Below are 26,083 nucleotides of genomic sequence, written 5' to 3' on the forward strand. Positions count from 1 at the left end.
CCGCACAGATCATGGAATAGTTTAATCAAAATAGACATCTTACAATATGCATATTTACACGAATTTTGTATTGGTTATTTTAAATTAAAATAAAATAAATAATTGACAGTAATAGTTGTGATATATTATTGTTTGGCATAAAATTGAAAAAAGCCAGAATTGGGCAAATTCCTTGATCCTCCTTTAAAATGTGCAACAAAAATTACAGAAACATTGTGATACAACATAAACATGATGATTTCAAGGGTGCAACGTGTCACCCTAGAAGCTAAGCTTAACCAATTGCTCCTCCCAAAAAAAAAAAAAAAAAAAAAAAAAAAAAGAGTAATGTAGTCTAATTACAATAAGATGACCAGCCCTAAACCTGCAAATCACTAAAGGCAAACGAATTCATCAAGCTTGATGAACCCCTGCAACATTGATTAACAAATTTGAGCAATGTAACGAGTCACCATCTTAATATTTAGATGACTACTGCTCAATTTTCTTCTGTGGATGGATAGTAGCCAGAGCTCACTACTAATTTTGAACTTGAAAGCCTACAAAAGACATTACCATTTACATCCATTCGAAGCAAGCTTACACGGAAACCCTTTGACATTAGCAGACTTTAATTTTGCGGCCGGACAAGAAACTGCACACAAGAATAAGCAGACAAGAAAGACGGAAATTCGATATCTGAAGGATCGATTAGAGGAATTGCCTTATCAATATCTTCAGTGGAGAATGGAATGCTGCAATGAGAAGGTGGATATGAGGAACAATATAAAAAAAAAACATCTGTAATTCTTGCATGAAAATAAAAATTCAATAAAGTTTCATAATTAAAGCTGATGGGATTGAACTTTGCATGATTAAAAGATTGAAAGCAGCTAAAATTCCAACATTGGAAGCAACTGCACGTAAAACTATGAGCCTAAGATTTAAGAATGGTTGGGGAAAAGCATAAGGTAAACGGATTTCCCTTTCTATCTTTTATCCTACAAGAAGCAGCTTACCTCAGATCATCATCCAACAAGAATGAATTGGAGGTTAGATTCTGGTTGTCTTTGTTCAGAATCTCCCTCATTTGGGCAACCACCTGGAAAGCAAGATAACGTTCAGAAATTGATAGGGCATCAATCACAGAACTTACGAAACAATAAAGGAACTGAATAAGCAATCATGCCTCATTGGACACACTCTGAGTGCCATATTTGTCATCCCAGTACATAGTACTTATTCGATAGATTTGCCTGACAGTCAATGCCTGTACATTGATGACAATGCCAACGAATTCAGTTTGGAGTTTAAAATGGTTTTCCTGAAGCCAGTAACAGGAAAAAGAGAGAATTGAGGCCAAATAAATATGCAAGAGGATCATACCGGACAAAGATCCTGCCTAATTTCATCCAGAGATTTTTTCCTCTTCTGATGTATTACCTACATCAATTGCACAAATCAGAAAAGGTTCCTCAGTTATCATAGCTTATAGATTTTGAAAAATCAAAGAAAACAGCTTTAGCTTATACCAGAAAGCCAACAGCTTGTCTAATATAATTTAGCTCGTGCCAAGAGGTTCCTGCATACTACATTGCACAAAGAGTCAGATCAACAGATGTATAAAATTCAATCAAAACAGAAAACACTTCCAACATGACAGTTATACTTGCCTCCTCTCCGGTGTTGACAATCCATTTCTCAAGTTCAGCTAGACCTGATTTCACATATTCACCATTTGAAAATGTGCAACATTCACGTCGCAGCAGCAGACTACCCAGGGCAAGAAAAGGTAGAGTCAATACATAAATCATTACAAATGCTATTTTATTAGCAATGAAAAACTGGAATAGCATTAAATTCTTGCCTGTTGAAAAGTGACATATTGATGAAAGAGAAGACCTGTGTAATTAGCTTGCGAATAAAAAATGAAGGTACCTGAAGAAAGTATAGTGTTTAGGTCAGAAAATAATAGCAAAAGTCAAGAAAAGACATAACAGCATATTGCACTTCTTAAACACACTCAAGCCTAATTAATTATGGTTTTTCACCCATCAGGGGCACTGCAGAATATTTATTAAGATTCAGTATATCAAACAATCACATGATCTCAGATAGGAAGCTTTGAAATCAATAAATGGGAATTGATGCTTCGGGAGTCCCAAGGCCAAAACACTTGCAATAACTCATAACAAATCCGAAAAATGTCCCACTTACATGATTTCCACGTAGCCGACTCATAAGGGTATCCAAGAATTTGATTATGTTGTCCCACTGACTCCCAGGTAATTGCTGAGGAGCATTACCAGGTGATCTAGATGACTTTCCAGCATGAACTCGCGCAGCTTTGGGTGCCTTACAAATTGTCATGAATACTTGTAACATGTCATACAAAATAGTATGTAGATCTGACGATCAAACACAAAGGAAACACAATCGAGTGGCCCAAAGATAGCACTTAGCGAGTAAAATCAAACATTAGGCTCCCATGGCGAGCTCAAAGAAAAGGAAAGCTGGAATCCAGGGTCTTTTATTTTATTTTATTTTTGTGAGTGAGTTATGCAAGAATCCATCTCCTTTATTCCAACCCCCTTCTATAACTTGGAAGGCAAAAGTATCACCTCAGGTTTGGGTCGTTGCTTGCATAATTGTTCATGGTAGGTAAATAATTGTGATTTGATTCAAAGGAAAATATCTAATGTTAGTCTCTGTTCCCAATGGTATATCATGTGTAGAGCGGAAGAAGATGCAAATCATCTACTTCCTCATTGTCCCACACAATCAGGAAACAACATTGTGGACACTATTCTCAGACCATTTTTCATAATAGGTGACAGATAGCGTGACATTGCACCTATAATTTGAATTAGAATACTTGAACATATCAGACTAAGTAATAGTCACCTGAATGCATGAGCCCAAGAGTGGAGCCAATTCCTTCTTCAAACTGTCACGCATCAAGCCAAAGATCTTTTCTACGCAAGCAGTTAGCTGCTGTTTGAACAATATAGCCGGGTACCTTGCTTCCAGATGTGACATACCATCTTCATAGCCAATATATTTCAAAGGAGATGTCAGTCCCTGAGAAAGGAAGTGGGGGGGAGGACATTTAATAAATTATAGTGGAATATTGAAAGAAAAGCAAACACCACAAAATATATTGAATTTGCAATTCAATAAAGTTCAAAGGAAATCTAAGTCAAACTTTTTAATATTCCACCATTTCCTAGCCTGTCCTCCCATCCCTCCCTACCACTAAGCCCTCCCCCTCCCCTGACCCTTTTATATGTGCACTTCCCCCAAGCCTTTTCTATGTGCACTTACTCCATTGAAAAACCACCTTTGTCTTTGCTTCTCTTCTATAGAGAGTGGTAAATTTATTCATTCACTAGGACTGAGATGGCATCGATTTAAAAAACAAACAATTACAAAATTCTTTGGACCCAAATGGGCCACTCTCCCACAAATTACAGCCTCAAATTAAGAGCCCAAAAAAAGTCCTGTTAAGTATGATTTTCTAGCCGTTGACTTGTAATGTTGACTGATGACAAGTGATAATAAAATGCAACTTCTAACAAAGAAAATACTCACCAAAATCAAAACTAAATACTAAATGTTACTACGATATTACAAAAGATAACAAAATTTCTACGAAACATCTGATTTTGCAATAAGATAACAAAATCCTGGGATATATAAAAGTCAAATATTTACTAAAGAGATAAAGAGGAAAATACTCAACAAGCCCACACGTGAGTCTATGACTTACTTGCGCAATCCTGATAGCTAAACCAGAAGACCCAGAACGCTGAGTTGCTGTGAAACCATTTGGCCGTAAATTCCTCTGCAAGAGGCATAGAAGCGCTGAGGCATTTGACAGCCAATAGGGCAAGGTTATGTTCTCATCCCCAACCTGAAACAATGGCCATACTGAACTTTTCAAATATTCAACAATATTATGCAAGGTTGTCTATTCAAAATCTAAAAAAATCTAAAAAAATCTTAAAAGATATGTAAATATCCACAATTTATCAGAATAGCTTTTAGAGTTCCACCTAATTTTCCTTTACAAATGTCGCTCTCCACATAATTTATTTCATGTATAGTAAAAACATCAGTTCAAGCCATCAAGGAAAAACAAACTGATAAGGCCAAATAAAATCAATCGAAGAATGTAAAATTACCTTTAAAACATCATTTATTCCCTCAATTATATGGTCAAAAATAACTGTACGCTCAGACTCAAAGGCATGCCACTGAAGCAGGCATTTGTATATGATACAAGCAGCCAATGGTTTACTGTCTTTGAAACCCAAATCTTCTTTGACACATCTTGATAGGAATTCATAGTTCTCCTGTACATGTCAAAGCAACATGCTGACCACAATTACATCACCGAATATAATGACAATTACAGCCATTAACAAGATTACAGTGAATTCCAAAATAAAAAGCTAAGGCTTAACAAAACAAAAAGAAACAAAACCTGGTGCCTCTCCACTGCTAACTTTGATCGTCGTGACTCTGACAAGCCATGTGAAAAAGGTGCAATAAGTTTTGTAGGTGTGGGAGACTCCTGCATTAGATATATGGCACAAGAAGAAGAATTAAAAAGATGTTATTTTGTGATGATTAGATGCAAAAATAAATCTTCAAAGAGAGAGAGAGAGATCATGTCTTACAAATGCAGGCTTCTGGTCAGTGAGGGGAACAAGTGCACCAGGGTTTTTCTGTTTCCAATTAAAAAATAATGATCTTAGAAAAAAACCCACAATTCTATATACAAGTTGAAAGACCCAGAGCAAAGCTTAGGGTTAAAAAGTCACACCTAGGGTGTCTGTAACCATTTACCTCTGGAACTGACTTTTCAAAACCACGCCTATTGCTCTTTGCAGACACACTAAGGGCTTTTTGTCGCATGATATGATTCTCATCCTCTAAAAGTAAGAGTTTCTCCTCAAGGCTGTAATTTAGATACAATATAGTAAGCAAGAATCTATGTATAGAAGTATAACTGGTGCAGGATCTGATAAAAACATATTTATAGTGAAAAAAATCCAAAATTGATGTCTAAACGTACTTAACAAGACTGAAATAAACACTTGAAAGTGGGTTATGAATGTCTGAGAAACACCTCTTTACATTCTGCTGTAGCTGGTAGCACTTTTGTTCAAATTCCTGCAACTTCTGAATGGTGTTGGTACTGTCTTTTCGAACCTTGAGAAGTTCGGTCTCTAGAGCTGAGTTCTTCTTATCCAAAGCATCCATAGAACTCTGCATAACAAATACTTCAGCAATTCTTGAAAGGGCACAGCAAATGTCTCCTAACCTCCCCCAAATGTAGAGGAAAAAAACAGAGAAAAGAAATGGAGAAAGGGAAAACACTCTTCACAGCAAAGACATGCAAGCAAAAATGGAAGGAAAAAAAAAGAAAAGAAAAGCAAAGCAAAGTTTAAAATGGAAATAAATAAATAAATAAACAATGAGTCTATACATCACATTATACTATTCAATTAATTATGTTATGTCTCTAGATATCCTGCCCGGGAGATATTAAAGAATTTCTGAATAGATAAGAATAAGATGCAGAGAACAAAAACCAAAAACACAAAACTAACATAAGAACACAAATTGAATAAACATCACATGACTCACTTTTAAAAATGCATTTTCTCTTCTCAATTCAGCCATTCCAATGAGTTCTCTTTCCAAAGCATATTTTTCTTTCACTGACAATTCCAATTGATTTTGCAGCACTGCAGTCTTGTTGCACTCATTAATTGTTGCCAACTTTGATGCATCCAACTCAAGGCTCAAGGATTCCAACACTTTTTGAAGTTTTGAAATTTCTACCGACTTAGCTTCTTCGTTAGAAACCTGCATTCCATCGAGTTGCAGTAAGAAAAGGAACTTCTAAGCATCCACATGAGAACAATATGTTGCTAAAAAGGGAAAGGGTTAACATGCATCTAATAATTTACTCAAAAGTACATAAACAGCTATATAATGATTTTCTGAGGAAAGATCACAAGCATACAAAACATCATTACAAGTACTGAATGATGTATTTGCAAACTAATGACCTACAAAGTTCTTTTATCAAGAGAAAATGGCAAGTGATCCAGCTGTTTTATGGATCAATGTTAAAACCTTTATTTAGTCCTTGAGCCATAACATTGTCATTTATTGTCAAATTAGCTACAAATTAAAGACTTTGAATATAAGGATTCAAAGTAACAACCTCTACTGACATACATTTGACACAAGCGGAATAACAATAGGAGCCCCCAAGAATAAGCTACCCAATACTTCCAACAGCAATGAATGCATAAACCACCCATCACAAAGTTTAACGCAGAAAAAAAAAAAAATTACCCGCAATCGTTTCTCAAGATGTAACCGCCATGTGAGGTCCTCTAATTGCTTCTCAAGTTTACTCTTAGCTAAGCGCAAGGCACCAGATTCATTTGCCTCCTGCAAATAGTAAATGAATGAAGAAAAATATAAGGTAACTTGTTATGCATATTGTTACATCAGAAGCAGCTTTACAATAATTCACTCACTTGTTTAAGCCTTCGGAGCTCCCTCCTTGCCAATTTTCGCCTCCAAAGACTTTGTATTGCCACAATAGAAGCTTGGTGATGTTGAAAAGCTGAGCGAACCTTGCACATCCTCCACCGAGCCTAACAAATATATATTATGTCAATACAGAAACAAAGTGGTGAAGATATATCAGGCAGACAACAAACCAGATAATCATTTCATATTAGACAAACATGAATGCATGAAAAGAACCTAACTTCAATATTCCACCAACTAGCTCTTAGTCTACTGGCACTTCTCTTCCCAATAATGGATAAAAATAATAATAATAATCAGTGTTCCATCAACACCAGGCAGAAGCATTAAAGATTAAGAGCACAACCAAAAAGAGCCCAAGGCTGCAACCTAAAGGTCCAACAGACAAAAAGAAATAAAGAAGAACAAAAAATTAACAAAATTATGGCAACTACATTGCTCATTTTCCACACCCCAAAATTTCTATCATGCGCTTAAAGAATTTCACTACTCTCTCAGATATAATCTGATCAATTTTCACACTCCACAAAGACGGAAGAGCTTGCAGCCCAAAATATGAGTTTGAAGCCAAATCCTCCTCCAAAGAAAAATGCAAACAGTAAATAGTAATAATACTCAATGACTATGGTGACAGAACCCCTCATAACCAAAACAAAATCAGAGCAACAGTTTCTTATGTTTTCCTCAAAGATAAAGTGGGAGTGGACTATGGAACGCATAACCACAGTTTTTATCTCTACACTCAATGAAGACATCAACTCTCCAACTAAATTCCAAAAAGACCCTTTTGTATCCACAAAGGATCAGCACCCCGCCTGGATGCTTTCACACTGCAAATTATAACACAGGAAAAGTCTATGAATTAAGTTTACCTGGATGAAAGTGGCAGCTTTATGTTTCTTTCCATGCAAAAATCTTTGCCGAATTGAGAAACCACGAATATTGGACTGTATGACAGTGGCAGCTGAATATAATTCCATATAAGCTTCTTTTAATAGCCACCTTCGGACATGTTTCTGTATAAGAATAGCAGCCGCTGCCTCCCGTTTTAGAGCATACAGCACTCGAGCAAGGCATCCTTCAGGCATAATAACCATCAAACGTTAAAAACGAAAAAGAAAAAAAAAACTATATATAAAGGATCTCAAGATGATGTTAGTAAAAATAATCATTTGCATTTCTGATGAAAGTCTGGCAGAAACAGTTGACCTCTACAAAAAGCTTGGAGTCCCAATGCAGCAGCCCGAGTGGAAACAAAATCTCTGCGAGCAACAAACGTTCGCAATTGACGTTGAATGCGCTTCGCAGCATTGTCCAAAACATCAGCCCGTCGGGAGTCCAAAACACCAATTTGACCAGCCCTAAGAAACACTTTGGTCCTACCCAACTTCAAAGAAAGAACAACCTTGTCAATTATTTAATACATGTGTGCATTTCCGAACATAAACGCATGTGTGCAGACACACCACCCACAACACTTACAAACTTAAATGCATGCTGAGCAATAATATTATGAGAATAGCCTTAAAACAAGAACATAGAACGCATACCTGAAAATTCTCAAGCTTTAACTTTTTCAGAATTTTCTCAGTCGTAGCTTTTTCATCATAGCTACATAGACATAATGAATAAACAAAGCAAAGGTAATAGTTAGCACAAGAAAGGAAAGGCTCGAAAATAAAAACATTAAGTGAATAAAACAAAACAGAACATAGAATCTTTTACTATTGCTTACAAACTAACAGCCAGCTTAATACTTTATAACACTAGCTTGCAACAGAATAAAACGCAAAGCAAACATTCATCAAATGTGCTAAAGATAACCAGAAAATATTCTAACACTTAATAGGCAGAGCAGAAATTTCAAGATTCAGAACTGTGAATAACCCACCTTCCATACATAAATTCAGGAGCTAATAATCCAAAGCGATCTACAAACTCTGAGTAAGTTCTCCGCGTTGGATAACCTGCCAGACTTATCCGAACAGCCTCTAGAACACCCTAAGCCAAATAAGAGAATCATTTGAGTAAACAACGTTACCAATTTGACATCAATAAGAAACACTACGCAATATGGGCGAGTGCAGAAACCTGCACATGCATGCAGTACAGTGGTTGGGTTTGGGTATGTGCTATGCTGCATGGATATGGATTTGTGATACAATAATACTCCAATATCGATGGTACAAATAGCCCTCCAATAACTATGTTACAAACATGATGAGAAAATAATATAAGTACACATATGAATTTATTTTCCTTTTAATTATTTTTGTTTTGTTTTGTTTTCATATTAGCTCTTATTACATTTAAATATCATTCAAACCCCCTTCTCAAAAAAATAAAAAAATAAAAAATTTGTCTTTAGACCTAATGAAAGAAGCCAATCCTTGTCTTTCTATGTATGATCCCAGATACAACATAAAAGAAACATAAAAATTTGGATCACACTGACCCCGCAGCGCAATTGGTGTAAGATACTCGGATTCTCAAATTTTTGAGGTCGATTCAATGAGTTTGGCTTAACACATCGTATATAATGAGGCTCAGTTGAGTTGAGGGTTTCCATCAGCGCTTGAAGTTGTTGCTAGAATCACCAAAAGAGAGGGAAGGGAAAATTAGCAAAATGAAGACTAGTAAACAACTTCTGTATTCTTTTAAGCAGATGCCTCCAATCAACATCATATGATCACATCAAAGAATGGACAAAGACTAAATATACCTTAAATCTAGTAGCCACAGAAGAAAATTTGTAGGATGATCTTGAAGATTCCTCAGGCAGTGAACAGAAAAGACCAGCAACAAAAGGGCATTTGGAAGAAGACAACAGATTGCAATGTTCTACCACAACATAATCACGGTTTTTATCCAAAAAGGTATCTGTGTGATAAGTAACCTGATGAAGTAGTGAATCAGTGAACTATAATTAAAATCATTTGGATCACAAGATGTTGCACACAAATATATTGTGGCATATAATATACCTTTCCAGCATAATGGGACATGGTAAAATCAGTCTCTGAAAATTTTGCCTTTTCCAACCTTGGGTGGGCCCGGAAAAGCTGAAACAACCTGGTTGAAAAACTTTGATGTGTTGATTTTGGGAACATGCTGCAAAAATAAGAAAATCAGGATAAGGATAAAATTCAAGAAAACACTATATAGAGTAACACGCACCAAATTATAGTGAAGAACTCAATTATACCAAGCTTCATCCAAGAGAGCAATTATCCCAACAGGTTTCTGCAAATCAATGTATGAGAACATAAGGTCCACGCCTAACAGACTCTCAAGGCATATAAAAACACAAAACCTATAATGGGAGGCAGAACAATGATAAAAAAAATTCAAATAATAAAGAAAAAAAGTTACTTTCAGTTTTTGTCAAACAATAAAGCCACTAAAAAACAGACCACAAATGCCCTAAATACATATTTCCTATGAGCAGAGTGGTAGGTTCCGTCATATATCATTAACTCAGAAAATATTCACAACTTCACAACCAGTCATTCCATAGCAAGTAATATGATTAGAAATTTAGAACCACTCCTTGGATATGTCAAGTGCACACTACTAACAAACCAGAATCAACAAAGACCATTTCCAAAATCATATAATAGAGGGGTGAGGAGATGGGTTTTGCAGCTTTTCACAGTTTTCCAAAAAAATATTTGAGAGACAGAATGAGCAAAACCTTCTCAATCAAATCTAGAACATCTTGGTTGTCTATGAATTCAATGTAGCTCCAATCAATTTCCTCTTTGCTATACTCCTCCTGCTCCATCTTGAACACATGCTGGAATAAGTGGGAACGAAGTTACAATACAATAGTTATAATAGCATAAGATCATAGCATATAAATTTCACAAAACATTGGCACACACCTCATTAAAGTGTTGCTGCAGCTTCTCATTTGCAAAATTAATGCAAAACTGCTCAAAACTGTGGAACAGAATATCCTATTTAATCAAAGGAACAGTAGAGAATTGGAAGGAAACTTAATTCTAATAAGAGACAAGAATTAATTATACAACAAAGATGATACAGGATGAAGGAATGAAATTAAAGTCCAAAGAATATGACCAACACCAGTTAAGAGATCAGCAAGGATGTCAAAAGTGCAAATACCTTCTGAATCAAGTACATGGGCAAACAATAATGCAATGCAAAATCACATGATGCTACATAGACACTTTATCAGAGGAAAAGGTTATGTATAACGGGTTTATAGACCCGCTGGACACGTCAAGCAAGTTCAGACCACCATGACAATTTACTATACAAATTTCCATGGCACTAAATAATATTCCAATGCCAAATTACAAACTCATAGCATTAACATAAATAAAATTCAGATAGAAATGGGTAACGATCTCACCTATTGTCTTTAAAGCATTCAAAACCATAAATGTCCAAAACTCCTATCTGTATTTGGGAATTCAAGTCTTGCCCAACAGTAGTATTAATCTTCTCAACAAGCCTGTGAAAAATATCAGAACACAAGAATGATGAAGAAGAAGATTTTCCCAGAAAAGTTGAAAGAATGAAGTTCCAGAAGGGGAGGATATTGAAAGCATACCAGTCAAACAACCGCGCATAAACAGTCTTTGCCAATGCATCTCTACTAGATACAGCAGCATTACAGTCGAGAGCTTTAATAATAATTCCTTCACGAGTTTGGATTGTACGAGTACACAGTGTTGCCAACAAGAGGTTCATGTCACACCTGATTCATAAAGCAACTTAGTGAAATTATCAAAAGCCAAATGCATCTACAATACATTTCGGGTAGCAACTCTCTCTAGCATGCTCCAATTACAAAATCTAACAGAGTGATTAAGTTACACTACTAATCAATATTCCAGGAGAAACTCCACAAAACTGTCTCATCAAAATATTGGATTGCACTAAATGTTGCATCAAGATATTCCGTGAGTAAATTACAAAGAAAAATCTCCATATACTCATAAATTCTTAACAAGAAGACAATAGGAAAATAAATTAACACTTCAGTCAGTTCAAAGTTGGTTAAGAAAAGATAAGAGTTCAAGTTTAAGCTATATAATTCACCTACATGAAAAGATTAGCAGCCATCTGCATATGAAAGCTAGATTTCTGGTCCTTTAGAACTGAAGAGTCATGCTCTTTCCCAGGAGAAAATTCAATGTTTCCCAAATGCAGAATTGCAGCCAGGGTGCGAAATATCGCTTCCTAATCATTGGGTACAAGGTAGAAAAGTGATTCTCAGAAACATCCAAGAACGAAATAAAGAAAAAAAGAAGTATTCATCTGTGAAGAATCATTCTCTTGGATTAAGTTTCAAAACCTGATCTTCGTGGCTGATGCCGACAATGTCCATTGCTGTTCTTGTCTTCATATACTCTTCTGCATTGCTCACTCCATCCAGTTCATATACCTTACTTTGATTTAGGTAATGGAAGTGGCTTGGGTGTCCTAACTTGTACTTCTCTGCATCCTAGACTTATGGAGACATCCAGGAAACAATATCCATAAGCTTGAATAGAGTACACGGGTTGAGGGTCATAGTAAACCATAGATACACAGAAATGAGCTCAAACACACACAACTTGAAAACAGCTTGGGATGCACAAGGAGCATATCTGTTAAAGTACTAATTGATGCATGCATGTACACATCCACTCAATGACAAACGCATACATGACTATAGATACTTATTTATTTACAATGATAACCATGTGATAAATCCATTGAAACACAGAGACAGTACCTTTCCAGATGCACACAATTGATAAAAACAGTGATAATTCCTCTCAGGATCTGTTATCTGAACAACACGAGATCTTTCCAATAGGTAAGTTCTAATTGCAGCTCCAGATATTCTACCACTTGCATCAAACTGGATCTCAACGAACTTTCCAAAACGACTGCCTCAGAGAAGCATGAAAATGGAAGCAAAAACTATTTTTAGTTCGGAGATACTACTACTGAATCATCAAACTGATAATATACATGTTTTTAAACCATAATGCAAGAACAACTAAACATAGTAGTAAATGATATGCTATTAAACTGATGAGTGAATATAATAAATATATACCCAAATGGTCATTCAATGCAATAAACGACAAGTTCATTAATGATATATCATTACCTATTAAAAAGGGCAGAAAAAGTTTTTGGTAATGATATTCTATATTCTCTCCTATGTCCAACTATTATTACCCACCTCAAGGCATTTACTCCACAATATGTAAATGTCTCCAGTTCTTTTCATTAACCACACCCTGTACTCTCTCTGTCTGATCTCAACCAACCAGCATCAATTTTACCCCATGGTCATGTATGAGCCTCAAAAGTGATTACAATAGAATTCTTAATATTAAAAATATAAAATAAAATATAAAGGTCAACATCCAATTTTTTTTAGATCATGACCTAGCCACTGCCACCCCTAATGGAATTGCACCAAAAAGCGAAAGAATTTCAAGTTCCTACATAATCAAATTAGTGACATTTTGGGAGAAGAATAAGCATATAGCACACCTTGAATTGTCATTTCTAACAGTCCTTGCATTACCAAATGCCTCCAAAAGCGGATTTGACTGCATCACGCACAAAAAAGAATCAGTGACACATTAATGGCAACAAGATAAAATAATTATAATAATAATAATAATAATAAAAGGTCCTAACAAAAACATAGAACACAGAGTTGACCAATCTTCTCAATAGAAATAATGAAGATCAACTGCTTTTCTCAAGTTTTGGACCGCACTAAAGATTGAATGGTCAAAAAGAAGAAAATAAATTCACCTCAACCTACCTTCTTTGCTGCCAAAATTTAGTGGCAAAAATGAAAAACATTTATCCACAACAGATTGAAAATTAATGCCTACTCTTATTCAAAGTTTTAAATAGTTGGGAAATAAGGACTAGATTGTTTGAATCAAGGTTCACTCTTACTTCAAGAACTTGCTGCTCAACAGTTCTCTCGTCACCAGCAGCTCGGCCTCCCACATAAGTAAGATACTGCATAATCAGTTTCGTCGTCTCAGTTTTCCCAGCTCCACTTTCCCCACTGACCAGTATTGATTGGCTTTGACCATCATTCATCATTGCTCTGGATTACAAAATCAAGAGAAGCTAAGTTGAGCCATTAAATGGAATAGCAACAAACAACAGAGGTCAAGACTCAAATTCCATCTAAGCACATAGAGTTGACACACCTATAAGATGCATCAGCCACGGCAAAAACATGGGGGCTTAGCTCGCCAAATGGGGCTCCCTTATACTGCTCCATCATGTGGACATTGTATAGATGGGGAAGCTTTGTGAATGGGTTAACTGCAATCAAAATGCTCCCTGTATATGTCTACCAAAGACAAAAGAAAACAATTTACATTGGGGTCACTGCTATTCCAAAAGAAGGTTGCATAAACCCATCTCAGTAAAATGAAATAAATTAAAAAAAGGAAAAGTTTTATTATATCTCATATAAAACAATGAACATTGCATATATGGCATTTTCGACATTGATTTATTGTAATCTGAACTCAAAAAAAAGAAATCGAACAAGGCATGTGAATTACCCAAGTCCATTAGACAATCAATACGAGCACTTTCCTATACATTTAATAGCGGTCAATTTAAGTCAACTCAACTCAAAGGTTGTAGTAAAGCATTTATTTTGATTGTCTTTAACATTTCCAGAATAAGTCAACTCGCCTAAACCCTAAACCCTAAACTTATCGGCTGCTTAGCCATATCGGGGTTAAGGTAAACCCAGTAGCTCGCCAAGTGTAAGCCATCAATGAGACAATTAATAGTTGATTTGGAAAATTCTGTAAGCATCCAAATCCCTTAAGCATCTTAAAGACGATCACAAGAGTAGCATATCATCATCAATCCATGATGACATGGCATAATGTGGCACTTATTCCATACGATTCGGAACTCCGCCAAGTGGGAAGCCCAGAAACCATAAGTTAGTCCACAGTTAACTACAATCCACAATCAAATTAAGAAAGCCCTTTCATTAAACTAACAATAGCACTCCATTGATTCCGCTTATACAGAAAAATCCACTCACATATATATCATTGAGAGCATATCTCCTTTGAAGATTATAGAGCACTCCCGGTTCATTCAAATACGTCAATTTAGTCATGTCGTCCACTCCCCCATGCTCATCCTCATCCGCATCCCTCGGAAATAGCTTCTCGGCCGAAGCCAAAACCTACACAGTCAAACCCCACAATTACACACAAATCACGCAAAATTCGAACACGCTAATCAGTAATTGCAAACAAAATACAAGGCCAAGAGTTTCATTTCACCTTCTTTCCCGAAGCATTAATCACTTGGACTTGTTTGCCTCTGCAGTCGGCGACTTCAGCTGGGGCCCAAGCCAAATCTCTGTCCTCGACCCAAACCTTGGAGCCCCTACGAAGACTCATCTCGGGCTCCGGAGGAAGATTGAGCTAGTGACGAGAAACCAGAAACCCTAGAATTCGGTTGAAGACGCCAAGTGGTGGAAGAGCGGAAATCGAGAGACGCTCAGAACAGAGAAGGACAAAATAGAAAGAGTGAGAGAGAGGTTTAGGTGAAAATTTTGGGTTCCCGCCCTAACAAGTGTAGACTATGAGTCCAAAATGGCGAAACCCGAGAGTTTATATATCGTATTCGACACGTCACCCACAAATGACATGACTGTGCTCGATGAGAGAGAGAGAGAGAGAGAGAGAGAGAGAGAGGAGCTCGCAGTTTTTCTTTTTTTTTAATGGTGGTTTTAATTTCTGTTTGGGCAGCGACCACACGGCAAATGCACTTTCAAGTAAGGTACAATTGGGCGCGCTGACTCGAAACTTACCCCCCCATATTACAGTGAGCGTTACGAAATTTCCGTTTTTATTTTTTTTTTATTTTTTCGAATCTTTTAAATTCGTTTTCGTGAAATATGTTTTTTGAATTTGTAACGGACAGATTCTCTTTGTCTGCTGTCTTGGACTTGCTAACGACGTATATTTATTTATTTAGTAGACTAGCATATATTTCCCTTTCAAAATGAAAAAATTACAATTACAATTGGGCTAACAAAACTAAGATCGAATAAAACAAATAGATGATGGGCCTCAAGTGGACGGTACTCAAGGATCACATGTAGATGATGGGCCTTAAATGGCCCAAAAATGTCTATCATTAATGTGTGCGTGTGGTTTTTTCTTTTTTTTTTTCTTTTTTGCCAATATCATTAGAGTATCCACAATCATGCTCTCTATTTTTTAGTTAAATTTTATCTAAAAACATATAAAAGTTATTTTAGGAGCTCTCTATAAAATTTAAATTTCAATCGTGCTCTCTAGTTTAGAGAGTCATAAATGGTATAACTATTTTTTGATTGGTCCATCTATATTAAAAAATAAAATAAAAAATAGTTAGCATTAAATAAAAGTTTGAAATATTCATTAAATAAAGCAGCATTAAATTATAGGGAATCACTAGGAGTCCTTTCTCTCTCCTCAGATTTAGGAGCTCCTAGAGGTCTCCCTATTTTAGGAGGTGTACAAGGAGCATAATTGGAGTTGTATTTTTACAATTCCTCCCTAAAATTTGTCTAATTATGTGGCTTAGGGAGCCCATTGTGGATGCTCTTAGTGTGTGTGTTTGGACGACAGATTAGTCTATTTCAAAATTTTGACCCCAAAAAAAAAGAGTCAATTTCAGAATTTTACAAAAAAATTCTTTTTTTCATCAAGGGAGGTAGAACCTTTTTAATGTTAGGGGAAAAAAACAATTGGATTAACAGTTAGTAAGTAAAATTCCGAGAGTTCTCAAGATTTGCACATGATGAAATTTAAGTAAGGAATTTGTAGAGCATGTTTGATGCAACTTTCAAACTCATGCCTCTTGATATGAGTCTCAAGTTCAGGTCGACAAAGGGATCTCACTTTCAGGCCAGAAGTCCCCGATTTCGAGTTCAAAGTTCGGGAGCTTCTATAATATGGGGCTGTTAAGGGATTACAATGAGGGATTTAATCCGATTTAATCCAACAGTCCAATAATAACTCTACACTGGATCGGACGGCTATTAAGGACCTCCTCATTATAACCTCTCATTCTAGCCTCTCTGTCAAAGTCATGTGTCTCAAGGAGTCACTCGGGCTTAAGTTCAAAGACTCAAGAGTCCAAGTGAATAGCTAACAAGTTATCCCATTTAGTCTACCGTTTTACCTAAAAAGGTAATTTCAAGAAAATATTAATGTTTCAAGTGATCAAATTGCGATCAATTTGATTTGAATTTTGAAAGTACAAAACGCAATGACATATGGTTTAAATTCACCGGAGCTTTCAATAATGGCAAGAGGCAACCTACACAAATATTTCAACTTCACAGACTGACACGGTCCAGCTAAGGGGTAAAGGCTCCCACAGTGCATTATTGCTGGTGACGCATATAATGCACCTCCACAACCAAAAGGACCACGGGCTACACCCAACTCTTCAGAGCCTGAGCACAACCGGACTGACCATGTGGAACTCTAACTGGGGTGGGGGCCTAATGCCAGTGGGTCCCGGTGGGACAAGTCAAAATTACTGCCATGCATGCATAGATGAATCTACTTACTGCACTTTATAAATCTGTTACTAAAAAAGGTTGTTCGTCTTTTCCTTCTTTCCACCTACAGCAAACTGATGCCAAATCTTTTATACACATTTTCAATCATCTGAGCCCTTCCTACTTTCCCACTACTTTTTGGAGATGCTTAATAATATTACAATAATTCTTCCTCCAAATGCTTCTTCTTCACTCACTGTTCTGAGATATTACCTCTCCAAACTTGAGAAATAGCTGGGCATCTGAGGTGCTCATGGACGGGCAATTTAGCATGTGGGGGGTTTTGAGATTTGCATACTCATCCATGTAGCAAGGCACTTTGGCAGATGGTAGGAGCTGTGTGGATGGAGGGTTCATGGGGGTTGATTGTTTTGGCAGCGCGGGGGATGGCACGAGACTCCCCAGCACACGAGTTACTTCATGCATAGTTGGGCGGTCCGTTGGCTGCCGCTTTGTGCATAGAAGGGCAAGCTGGAAAACCTTCTTCACTGCTGCAAGGTCCATGCACGTGGCCGTGACCTCAGGGTCTACAGTTTCCATGACTGCATTGTTCGCAGTCTTAGATAAGATCTGATCACAAACATGAAGCATTGTTTGAGAAACTGGGTGATTGAATATTGTTTGGATGCATTGTAATCATTAAGAAGAAAAATAAACACACGAAAATAAGGAACATGACTCACTAAATGATGGAGATTGGATTCATTGTCTACAGCTTTCCTTCCTGTTAGCAACTCCAGCAGAACGACTCCATAACTATACACATCAGACTTCTCAGTAAGGCGGGAAGTTCGAGCATACTCAGGGTCGATGTAGCCAATTGTGCCCATTATGTAAGTAGATGTATAGGACTTTGACGTGCACAAACTTTTGGCAATGCCAAAATCAGTTAAATGAGCCTCAAAATCCTTGTCCAACAGAATGTTAGACGACTTCACATCCCTGTGTATGATGCGGGGACTACAATCATGATGCAGATAGGCAAGCCCTTGGGCTGCTCCGAGTGCTATCTGAAGACGAGTTGCCCAGTCGAGCTTTTTCTTTTTGGAGGGGCCTAGCAAAAAAGGCAAAAATCAATAATAAGAAAATAATTAGATATTAGTCTTCTGGTTTTCTTTGTACCACCAACATAATCATGCACGAAAAATTGTCTAGAAACATGTGAACCTCACCATGAAGGAGATCCCAGAGACTGCCATTGTCCATGTAGTCATAAAAAAGAAGGTTTCCAGAAGATGACAAGGAGTATCCTTGGAGGCTGACCAGATTCCGATGCTTGATGCTTCCAACTGTTGCAAGTTCTGTCTCAAATTCCTTCAAGCACTGAGGATAATGAGAGTAGAGTTTCTTGATGGCCACTGGCTTGCAATTTTTAAGAACACATTTATATACTGTACTTGATGCACCATAACCAATAATATACTTCTCACTCAAGTTTTCAGTCATCCTCATAATGTCCTCATAGACATGAAGTGCCATATTCATGTGAAGAATCACTAGCTTTGGCGTTGAGTAATTAACTGCTATTTCACAAGCAAATGCAATTGATTAGCCACAAGTTTCTTCTACTACACTAGACCTAACAAGCAGATAAATAAACAATTACTCAACCACAAGTTAACCTGTGTAGTTTTTATTATTTTAATCCAACCAAACATGCGGTTTTGCTTTACTACATCATGATTACCAAAGTCAGTAAAATGTAAAGAATCTGACAACAGAGAAACAAACATTTGCTACGCAAGGAAACCTCGTTTCATTGTCGTTATTATCATTAGCCAACTTTATGGTTTCGTTCCATCTTAAAAGGTGTTAAATCAATTGGGTGCATTATATTTTCTGGTCAAGTCAACCTATCTACTAGAACGTCTTGAACAGAACTTCAATGCTTCAATAAAATAAAGCATATGAAACCTAAACAATTGTGCGCAGTAATAGAATAATTATATAACAGGGAAAAGGTACCTGGCTTGTCTAGTGAAGTTTCTGGAAAAGGAGTTGGGTTATATGGCCGGCATGCAGCAATAAGGATCATGAGAAGAATCACAAGGGCACCAAGAGCAATTCCCAGGATAGCAGCTTTGGATATTGTGGCTGCAAAAGAAGGGGATATGATAAAAAGTGAAAATTCATCATACTAAAACATATGATGTATATCCAAGGATTCTGTAGTCAATCATATCAAATTGAGGTTTAAAAAAAAAAAAAAACATATCAGTTCTCTTTAAATACTCAGCATATTACTTGATAGTATTAGTCATGTTTACCTCGTTCTGTTGGACGGGACTCGTGACATGGAGAATTGAGCCAATAGCTGCAAAGATTAGGATTTCCAACAAAACTGCAAACAAGAGGGTACATCAGACAAAAAATATGGAAAAAGGTTCTCCTAGAAGCAACTATGGCTTGCGGACATCAATGGAGTAAGCTGAACTCTCAATGAGCAGCTAAAAGTGTATGAAATTTAGGAAATATAATCAGATTGCCTAACCTGTCAGGTGAAAACCTTGAGAAGTTATTGCTTGTGGGAATATCACCTGCCAGGTTGTTGTAAGATACATTTCTGCAAGGATTCAGTCATATTAGTGCTTCAAAATAAAATCAAGGACAATCTTGCATCAGGTTGAGCGACATAAAAATGAAACTAGAATGTTTTCAATTTTACTCACAGTACAGCAAGACTGAGGCAATTTATCAGCGGCACCACATCCCCAGTTAAATTGTTGTGGTCTAATCTCCTGTAATAGTTTGCATTAATTTAAGGAAGTAATGACGAATTCAATAAGCAAACCAGTAACATCAGGTTCAATTATAAAGGTTTTAACCAAGTCATTAGCCATTTACTGTAAACAAGATTGATATTAAGATGCAACAAACGGCTAGGGGTTAAAGCTTAGCTCAGCATAAACATAGCACGCTACTCTTCTTACAATGAAAACAAGTTCTGCAGCTGACCGAGCTCTTGAGGAATTAAGCCTGTGAGGTGATTACTTGAAAGATCTCTGCAAAGCAAAGGCATTGTGTTTATACAAGAACAAGCATAAAGGACAGAACAGGTATCCATTTATATGATTAAAACAAAGTTTTAAAGAATCAACCAATACTTACATTTCCATAATGCTCCTTAGGTTACCAAACTCTCCTGGAACAAATCCTGTCAAATGGTTTCTACTCAAATTTCTACCACAAAATATCACGTGTCAGAGAATAAAAAGAAAAGAAAAACCATAGCAATTAAAAAAAAAATAAAGCAGTTGAACTCACAGCTTTAAAAGATGTTCCAAATCCCCAAGTGAGGAAGGTATGGTTCCACTTATTTTGTTGTTAGAAAGATCCCTGTGCAAAAATATTCATATACATTATTAAAAGAAAATAAACATAAGAAGAAAATACCAGAAGAACATGCAATACTTACAACGTATCCAAAAAGAATAGGACATGTAAAACTTACAAAGTATCCAAATTACCAATCCGAGATAGCTCAATTGGAATTGAGCCGCGAAGATTGTTGGAGGAGAGATTCCTGAAAATGATAAATAACATACTTGTCACAGCAGTGAGACAGAACCCTTAACTCGTACTTTCTACCCAATGAACATGAATGATAATATAAAACAAAAACTATAATATGTTTTAAACTTAAATCAATGTTCATATTGGTGGAACTTACAGATAAGTCATACTCTCCAACCTCTGAAGAGCAGGTGGTATGGTTCCAGTCAACTTGTTCCCATGCACATTGCTGTTATGAAACTAATTAGGCATGACTAACTTAAACTAGGTTGATAAATCAAAGTAAGAATTTGAGGTTGTATTCTTACAGGCTGTTAAGATTTGTACACGAGCTAAGATTATCAGGGATATGCCCTTCAAGATTGTTGTTCGCAACATTTCTGCAAGAATGACGATCTGTAACTTAAAATTTAAGACATGCAGAAACAGTTCTTATTTAAAAACCTCCTGGAAAGAGAACCTACAGGTCAAACAAATCAGTAAGCTTCCCAAGTTCAGGTGGAAAATGTCCTGTAAGCAGGTTATCATTCAATTCCCTGCAAAGGAAAATCAACAGTTAGAGAGGAAATGATGTCTGAACAATGAACATTCCTTACCTCATACTTAAATACTCTACGAGCAAAGATGATCTATCTATTATGTATAAGGTAACACAAAAAAGGGTGGAGAGTAAACAAATTAAATATTTTCATAGAACATCATATCCAATGCTAACAATTACTCAATGGCAAGGATAACATCAAAAGAGCAACCCATGCAGTTAAATGAGAAAAATTAGTAAAAACAAGACCTCCCAACTTAGACACACATGCAGTCCCCGTCAATGGTTATGAAAGAAATATATTCAAAAGGAAAGAGAAAAAGTTTTCATACAAATAATGAAGCTTTGTCATCTGTCCAAGCTCTGGGGGTATTGATCCGTTAAGCTTGTTGCCATGCAAATATCTATACAGTCAAGATTTGGAGTCAGAACATTGCATACAAGCAACATATATATGTTTTCTATAAATTTGTTAAGTAATCAAGTATAACCACAGAACTTAATCCCCACTACAGATACAAATGTGTAGATAGAAATTGTTGATAATCTGTTGCATTTGACAGAGGATCAGAATTTTATGAAGCCATACACCAACATATTTCACAACTATTTTCAAGAAATTTTATCCCTGGTACATTTCATAATTACACATGTACTTACAATTTCTCTGTATAAGTCAAATTCCCAAGGATAGGAGGGATTGGTCCACTTAACATGTTGCTGCTCAAATCCCTGGATTGGAGATAGTGAAGAGATAAGACACAAGAGAGAGAGACAAGAACTCAAAACAGTAATTATTTAAAAATCCAAGAGCTTCATACAGATACAGTTAAGCACTTACAATACGGCGAGTGCCTGCATCAGGCCAATCACAGATGGGATAGGCCCAGATAGTTTATTACCTTGCAACGACCTTGCAAAAACAAACGGAGGAATTGATAAATCAATAGTTGATGATTTTGTGATGACATATAAAAATGCAAAGAAATGGCAAGCACATACAAGGTGGCTACTTGCAGAAACCCAATATTAAACGGAATATCTCCAGTTAGCTGGTTGTAGGACAGGTCCCTGCCAATCCAAAGGGTTGAAACATATTTGAATGATCCAACTTAGGCATTACAAGATATTTGTCCTCATAAGTCGGATGAAATACGTACAAGACCTGGAAGGCGGTGCAGTTGCCTATACTTTGAGGAATGCTGCCAGTCAAACTGTTGTTTCTCACATCACTGGCCAATAATAGAGAGTACGTTAGACCAGGTTAAAGTGCATTGTGTGCTGCAAAATATAATATTCCCGGAAGCTTGAGGAATGAAAGTGTTAGATGTTAACTTACAAATACCATAACCCAGTTAACTGGCACATATCTGGAGAGAGTGTTCCAACTAAATTGTTCCCTCGCAAACCACTACATTAAGACAAAAGTGATTAAATGGGCATTGCATGTGAAATAACATCACCAGATGAAGTTAGCAAAGCCGACAGAAAAATGGAAAAGGAAGATTTAGTATCAACTTAACAATCTACTCACAGATACTGTAGAACTTCATTCCAGTAAATAAGTCTTGGTATTTCCCCACTGAGATTGTTCTGCGCTAGGTCTCTAGAAGAAGCATGCCAGAAAAATAGGAAATTCAGTCACGTTTATTAAATACAATAACGATGAGATTATTAAATTGAAAGAAATTGAATGGAGATGGGAAAAAGAACTCACAAAATCTTCAGGTTCGGAATCTGGGACAAAGTTGAAGGAAGTGGTCCAATCAACTGATTATTTTTTAAGATTCTGAAATTCCAATAAAAAAGTAATATTCATATAAAATATCTGCAAGTAATTTTTTATGTAATAAAGTAAGCTTCTTCCGGTACTTACAGATTTTCCAGTTGCTTCAACTTGGATATCGAAAATGGTATGTCTCCATATATCTCATTGAAGGACAAGTCCCTAATAACACGGTTAATTGAATTATTCGATCGATTTGGCGTTAAAAATTACATCTTTATATCCAGCAGAAATTAGAAAACTTTAAAGCAACTTTAATAAAGTTACAGAAATTACAGGTTTCTCAAAGACGAACAGTCACCAATCTCATCTGGGATCTGGCCTGATAGACGATTTCCCCTCAAATCACTGATCAAAGAAGACACAATGAAAATCAATCTCTGCATAAAAGTCACCCAAAAATGAAAAAGCATGTGAAATAGTTGTAAGGAAGTGACGAAGAGTACATGGACTGAAGGCCTTTGAGATTTCCAATTGCGGGTGAGATTTCTCCATCAAGATTTAGACCTGAAAGATTACTGCACACAAGCAATATAAAACAGCAAACCAAAATGAAACAAAAAGAACACTTGATTAAGATAATATTTAGAATAATTAAATAAGTCAACCCAAAAGAGAAGGAAAAGGGCTTCTTACAGTGCAATGACATTGAAGGTGACATTGTCGCATGTGACGCCTCTCCAAACACAATAATCTAAAGAGGGTGCGTCTGTCCAGTCATATAGAACATTGTCCACATCCCTAAATGACTTCTTTATCTCCAGCAGCGTTGTTCCTTCATATTAAAAATGCAATCAAAATCTCAGGCTCGGAATAAGATACACTTGCAAAATGATAAAACCCAATAAAATAAACTAAAACCCAGCTAGTCACTGTTTATTATTTCCAAGCTAAAAGGTTTTTAAGGCTCAGTGCAACGCCCCTACACTAAACCCAGATAAAATTTCAAAACTTTCTTGAGAAAACAGATGGTTATCCCCTGTTTGGCTGCAGAGAGAAAGGGCAACAGTATAAAGATAACAGAGACTTGCTAATATCAGGCACTTGAGCTAGCTTCGTTGAAAGTTCAAAACTTTCGTGCATTTTCTGGGTACCCAAACAATGCAAAAGCCTAAACAGAGTCTCTAACTCACCATCCTCTGAATCCACATAACCGAAGCTCACACAGACAAGCAGAACCAGAAGAACAAAGTCGACCCGAAATGCCATAACTGCCCTCCCATTAAACCTCATTTCACAAATCACCCGCCAAGTCTCGTCTTCAGGTACACCCTCAAAGCCAAAGAAGCCCTCGTCCTCGTCCTCCTCCCCCTCTTGGACCCGCCTGCATTGAACCACTTTCACAGATATAGAGCTTGAAAGAGGCTGAGGATATTTTGGGTTATTTAAACTCTGGAAGTCTTTGCTTTGGTCTTTTTCCCTTTCTATTTTCTTCAAAGTCTTCACTGGGTGACGACCGACCTGATGAAATATTCAGAAGGAGCTTCAACTCATAACTAAAGCCTGCTATTGTTCAATCACATCGCTCTGGCGCGTAGGCCTCTAAATACAACTGTACCAACTAGAGAGAGAGATAGAAATGCAGAGTTATCTAGAGAGAGAAAGGAAGAGGGAGAATTATTTCATGGATAAAGTTAAGAAGCCACATGCCAGTCCCCTCTGTTCTGCTATAAAACCTGCAACATTACTGCTCTTTCAACTTTCTATCTCTTGTATATATTTTTTCGGTTTTCGATTTTCTCTTTCGCTCTCTCTGAGTGTCCACTGTGAATAAGTGGTCACTTTCTTCTTTTTTTTGGGTGAAAATAAGTGGTCACTTTCTGTGGGTCAGGTATATGTTTATTTTTATTTTTATTTAAATTCTATTATTGCAAAATGGCCCTTCACTTTTTCGGATTTCTTGGTTTGTAATTCTTTTCGGTAAGAATTACCAGTTACATCCTATATATATTTCATCATAATCATTTTGTTCTTTTGATATAAATTACTCTATTGTGAAGGGAAGGGGATCAAATTTGGGTGTAGGGAAACGGGTGCATTGCCTTGGCCCACCAAACTAACTGACATCTGCTAGTTAATCACTTTCATTCTAAACCCACATAAGTTATTTTATATATTTACAAATGTGTCTTTTGTTGCATTTTAAGTTATCTTTATTTATTTACTTATACTTAGTTCTTGATGATAAACGTATGTTAGCATAAGTGGTTAAAAATAACTATTCATCTACACCAGATCACATGCTTTAATCTCCCCCCATCCAAACTAAAAAAAAAAAAAATTATCCCTCCATTAATATTGCTTGTATAAAAAAATTGAAAATAACTTAAAATTTACATGAATTAATACTACGCATATAATTAGTGAAGTACCTAGATGCATATACCATACAAGGAAAGACAAACATGTTCCCATAGATGAACCTATTTTGTTTTTGGTGGGAGGGAATTCAATTTTATGTCCTTCATCTCTGCGATAAGGTTAAAAGCTTTGTTTCTTAAAAATAGATAAGGAACAAATAAACAATAGTTGTAACATTTGAAGTTTTCTTCCACTTTTGTGTTTGTGAATGCGACATTCATGTTGCTATCCAAACCAAAGTACAAAATTATCATTTTATTATTTAGTCATAGTTTTGTTTTGTTTTTTTTGGCAATGTTGGATATACTATGAGGTTTAATTTCATGTTTTGTAGGTATTTACGCGCAAAAATAAACATCAAATATATCTAATAATTTGTAAACAATTATAATACTTGGTCCTATCGTTGAATATGCAAATCATTATTTTCTTTATTTTTTCGGGTGGGTCATTTGTGCATGTGTTTAGATAAGATGCCACATCGTTTAGCTTGTTTTGTTTTAACCCTTGAAGTTAGGTGTTCATGGTATGATACTTACCCACATATATCATACATGACCTCCTTATAAATAAAAGTTGCCGTTTTATGTCAAAACAAAAACAAACTGCAAAACACGAATATTAAATAAGAAAAGTTTTTGTACCCATAAGTTACAAGTAAAATTAACATGATATAATTAAATAATACTCTCCACCTTAAATTAAGATGAGCGAATCCATGTATTTG

General features: G+C 36.3%; 2 protein-coding genes across 7 annotated transcripts; both read right to left on the minus strand.

Annotated features, from left to right (window-relative positions):
• Window positions 1-159: 159 nt before the first annotated feature.
• LOC117614363 (myosin-15) lies at window positions 160-15,303 on the minus strand. 5 transcript variants are annotated; one of them, XM_034343153.1, is made up of 38 exons: window positions 14,877-15,299; window positions 14,630-14,776; window positions 13,767-13,912; window positions 13,504-13,660; window positions 13,084-13,142; window positions 12,308-12,464; window positions 11,885-12,034; window positions 11,633-11,769; window positions 11,138-11,284; window positions 10,937-11,038; window positions 10,443-10,500; window positions 10,253-10,354; window positions 9,764-9,801; window positions 9,543-9,669; window positions 9,281-9,454; window positions 9,014-9,145; window positions 8,450-8,559; window positions 8,109-8,169; window positions 7,768-7,945; window positions 7,431-7,636; window positions 6,543-6,662; window positions 6,355-6,453; window positions 5,635-5,856; window positions 5,060-5,253; window positions 4,831-4,942; window positions 4,662-4,709; window positions 4,466-4,555; window positions 4,164-4,334; window positions 3,749-3,892; window positions 2,884-3,060; window positions 2,197-2,334; window positions 1,847-1,917; window positions 1,653-1,752; window positions 1,512-1,568; window positions 1,366-1,422; window positions 1,169-1,249; window positions 999-1,081; window positions 160-734 (listed from the first exon to the last, which is right to left on the minus strand). In XM_034343153.1, exons 1-38 carry the CDS (start codon window positions 14,994-14,996, stop codon window positions 611-613), a joined length of 4,596 nt encoding a protein of 1,531 aa, XP_034199044.1. In that variant the 5' UTR covers window positions 14,997-15,299; the 3' UTR covers window positions 160-610. The 5 variants fall into 5 exon arrangements, 3 of the variants coding, with proteins under 3 accessions (XP_034199044.1, XP_034199045.1, XP_034199046.1); XM_034343154.1 differs by having other exon boundaries at window positions 5,114-5,253; window positions 14,877-15,298; XR_004583859.1 differs by lacking the exons at window positions 160-734; window positions 999-1,081; window positions 1,169-1,249; ... (2 more) ...; window positions 1,653-1,752; window positions 1,847-1,917 and having other exon boundaries at window positions 2,223-2,334; window positions 2,884-3,023; window positions 14,877-15,303.
• A 1,844-nt stretch (window positions 15,304-17,147) lies between these two features.
• On the minus strand, window positions 17,148-24,694 carry LOC117614253 (LRR receptor-like serine/threonine-protein kinase ERECTA). 2 transcript variants are annotated; one of them, XM_034342998.1, is made up of 27 exons: window positions 24,129-24,694; window positions 23,632-23,770; window positions 23,442-23,513; window positions 23,272-23,343; window positions 23,086-23,157; window positions 22,927-22,998; window positions 22,744-22,815; window positions 22,549-22,620; window positions 22,370-22,441; window positions 22,212-22,280; window positions 22,051-22,122; window positions 21,870-21,941; window positions 21,542-21,613; window positions 21,133-21,204; window positions 20,977-21,048; window positions 20,826-20,897; window positions 20,607-20,678; window positions 20,420-20,491; window positions 20,264-20,335; window positions 20,086-20,157; window positions 19,825-19,893; window positions 19,647-19,718; window positions 19,423-19,496; window positions 19,121-19,249; window positions 18,328-18,675; window positions 17,839-18,209; window positions 17,148-17,725 (listed from the first exon to the last, which is right to left on the minus strand). In XM_034342998.1, the coding sequence occupies exons 1-27, from the start codon at window positions 24,226-24,228 to the stop codon at window positions 17,345-17,347; spliced, it is 2,976 nt and encodes a 991-aa protein (XP_034198889.1). In that variant the 5' UTR covers window positions 24,229-24,694; the 3' UTR covers window positions 17,148-17,344. The 2 variants fall into 2 exon arrangements, with proteins under 2 accessions (XP_034198889.1, XP_034198888.1); XM_034342997.1 differs by having other exon boundaries at window positions 18,328-18,678; window positions 24,129-24,692.
• Between the last annotated feature and the right edge of the window lie 1,389 nt (window positions 24,695-26,083).

The sequence above is a fragment of the Prunus dulcis genome, chromosome 1 (assembly GCF_902201215.1).
Source record: "Prunus dulcis chromosome 1, ALMONDv2, whole genome shotgun sequence".
Lineage (NCBI taxonomy): Eukaryota > Viridiplantae > Streptophyta > Magnoliopsida > Rosales > Rosaceae > Prunus > Prunus dulcis.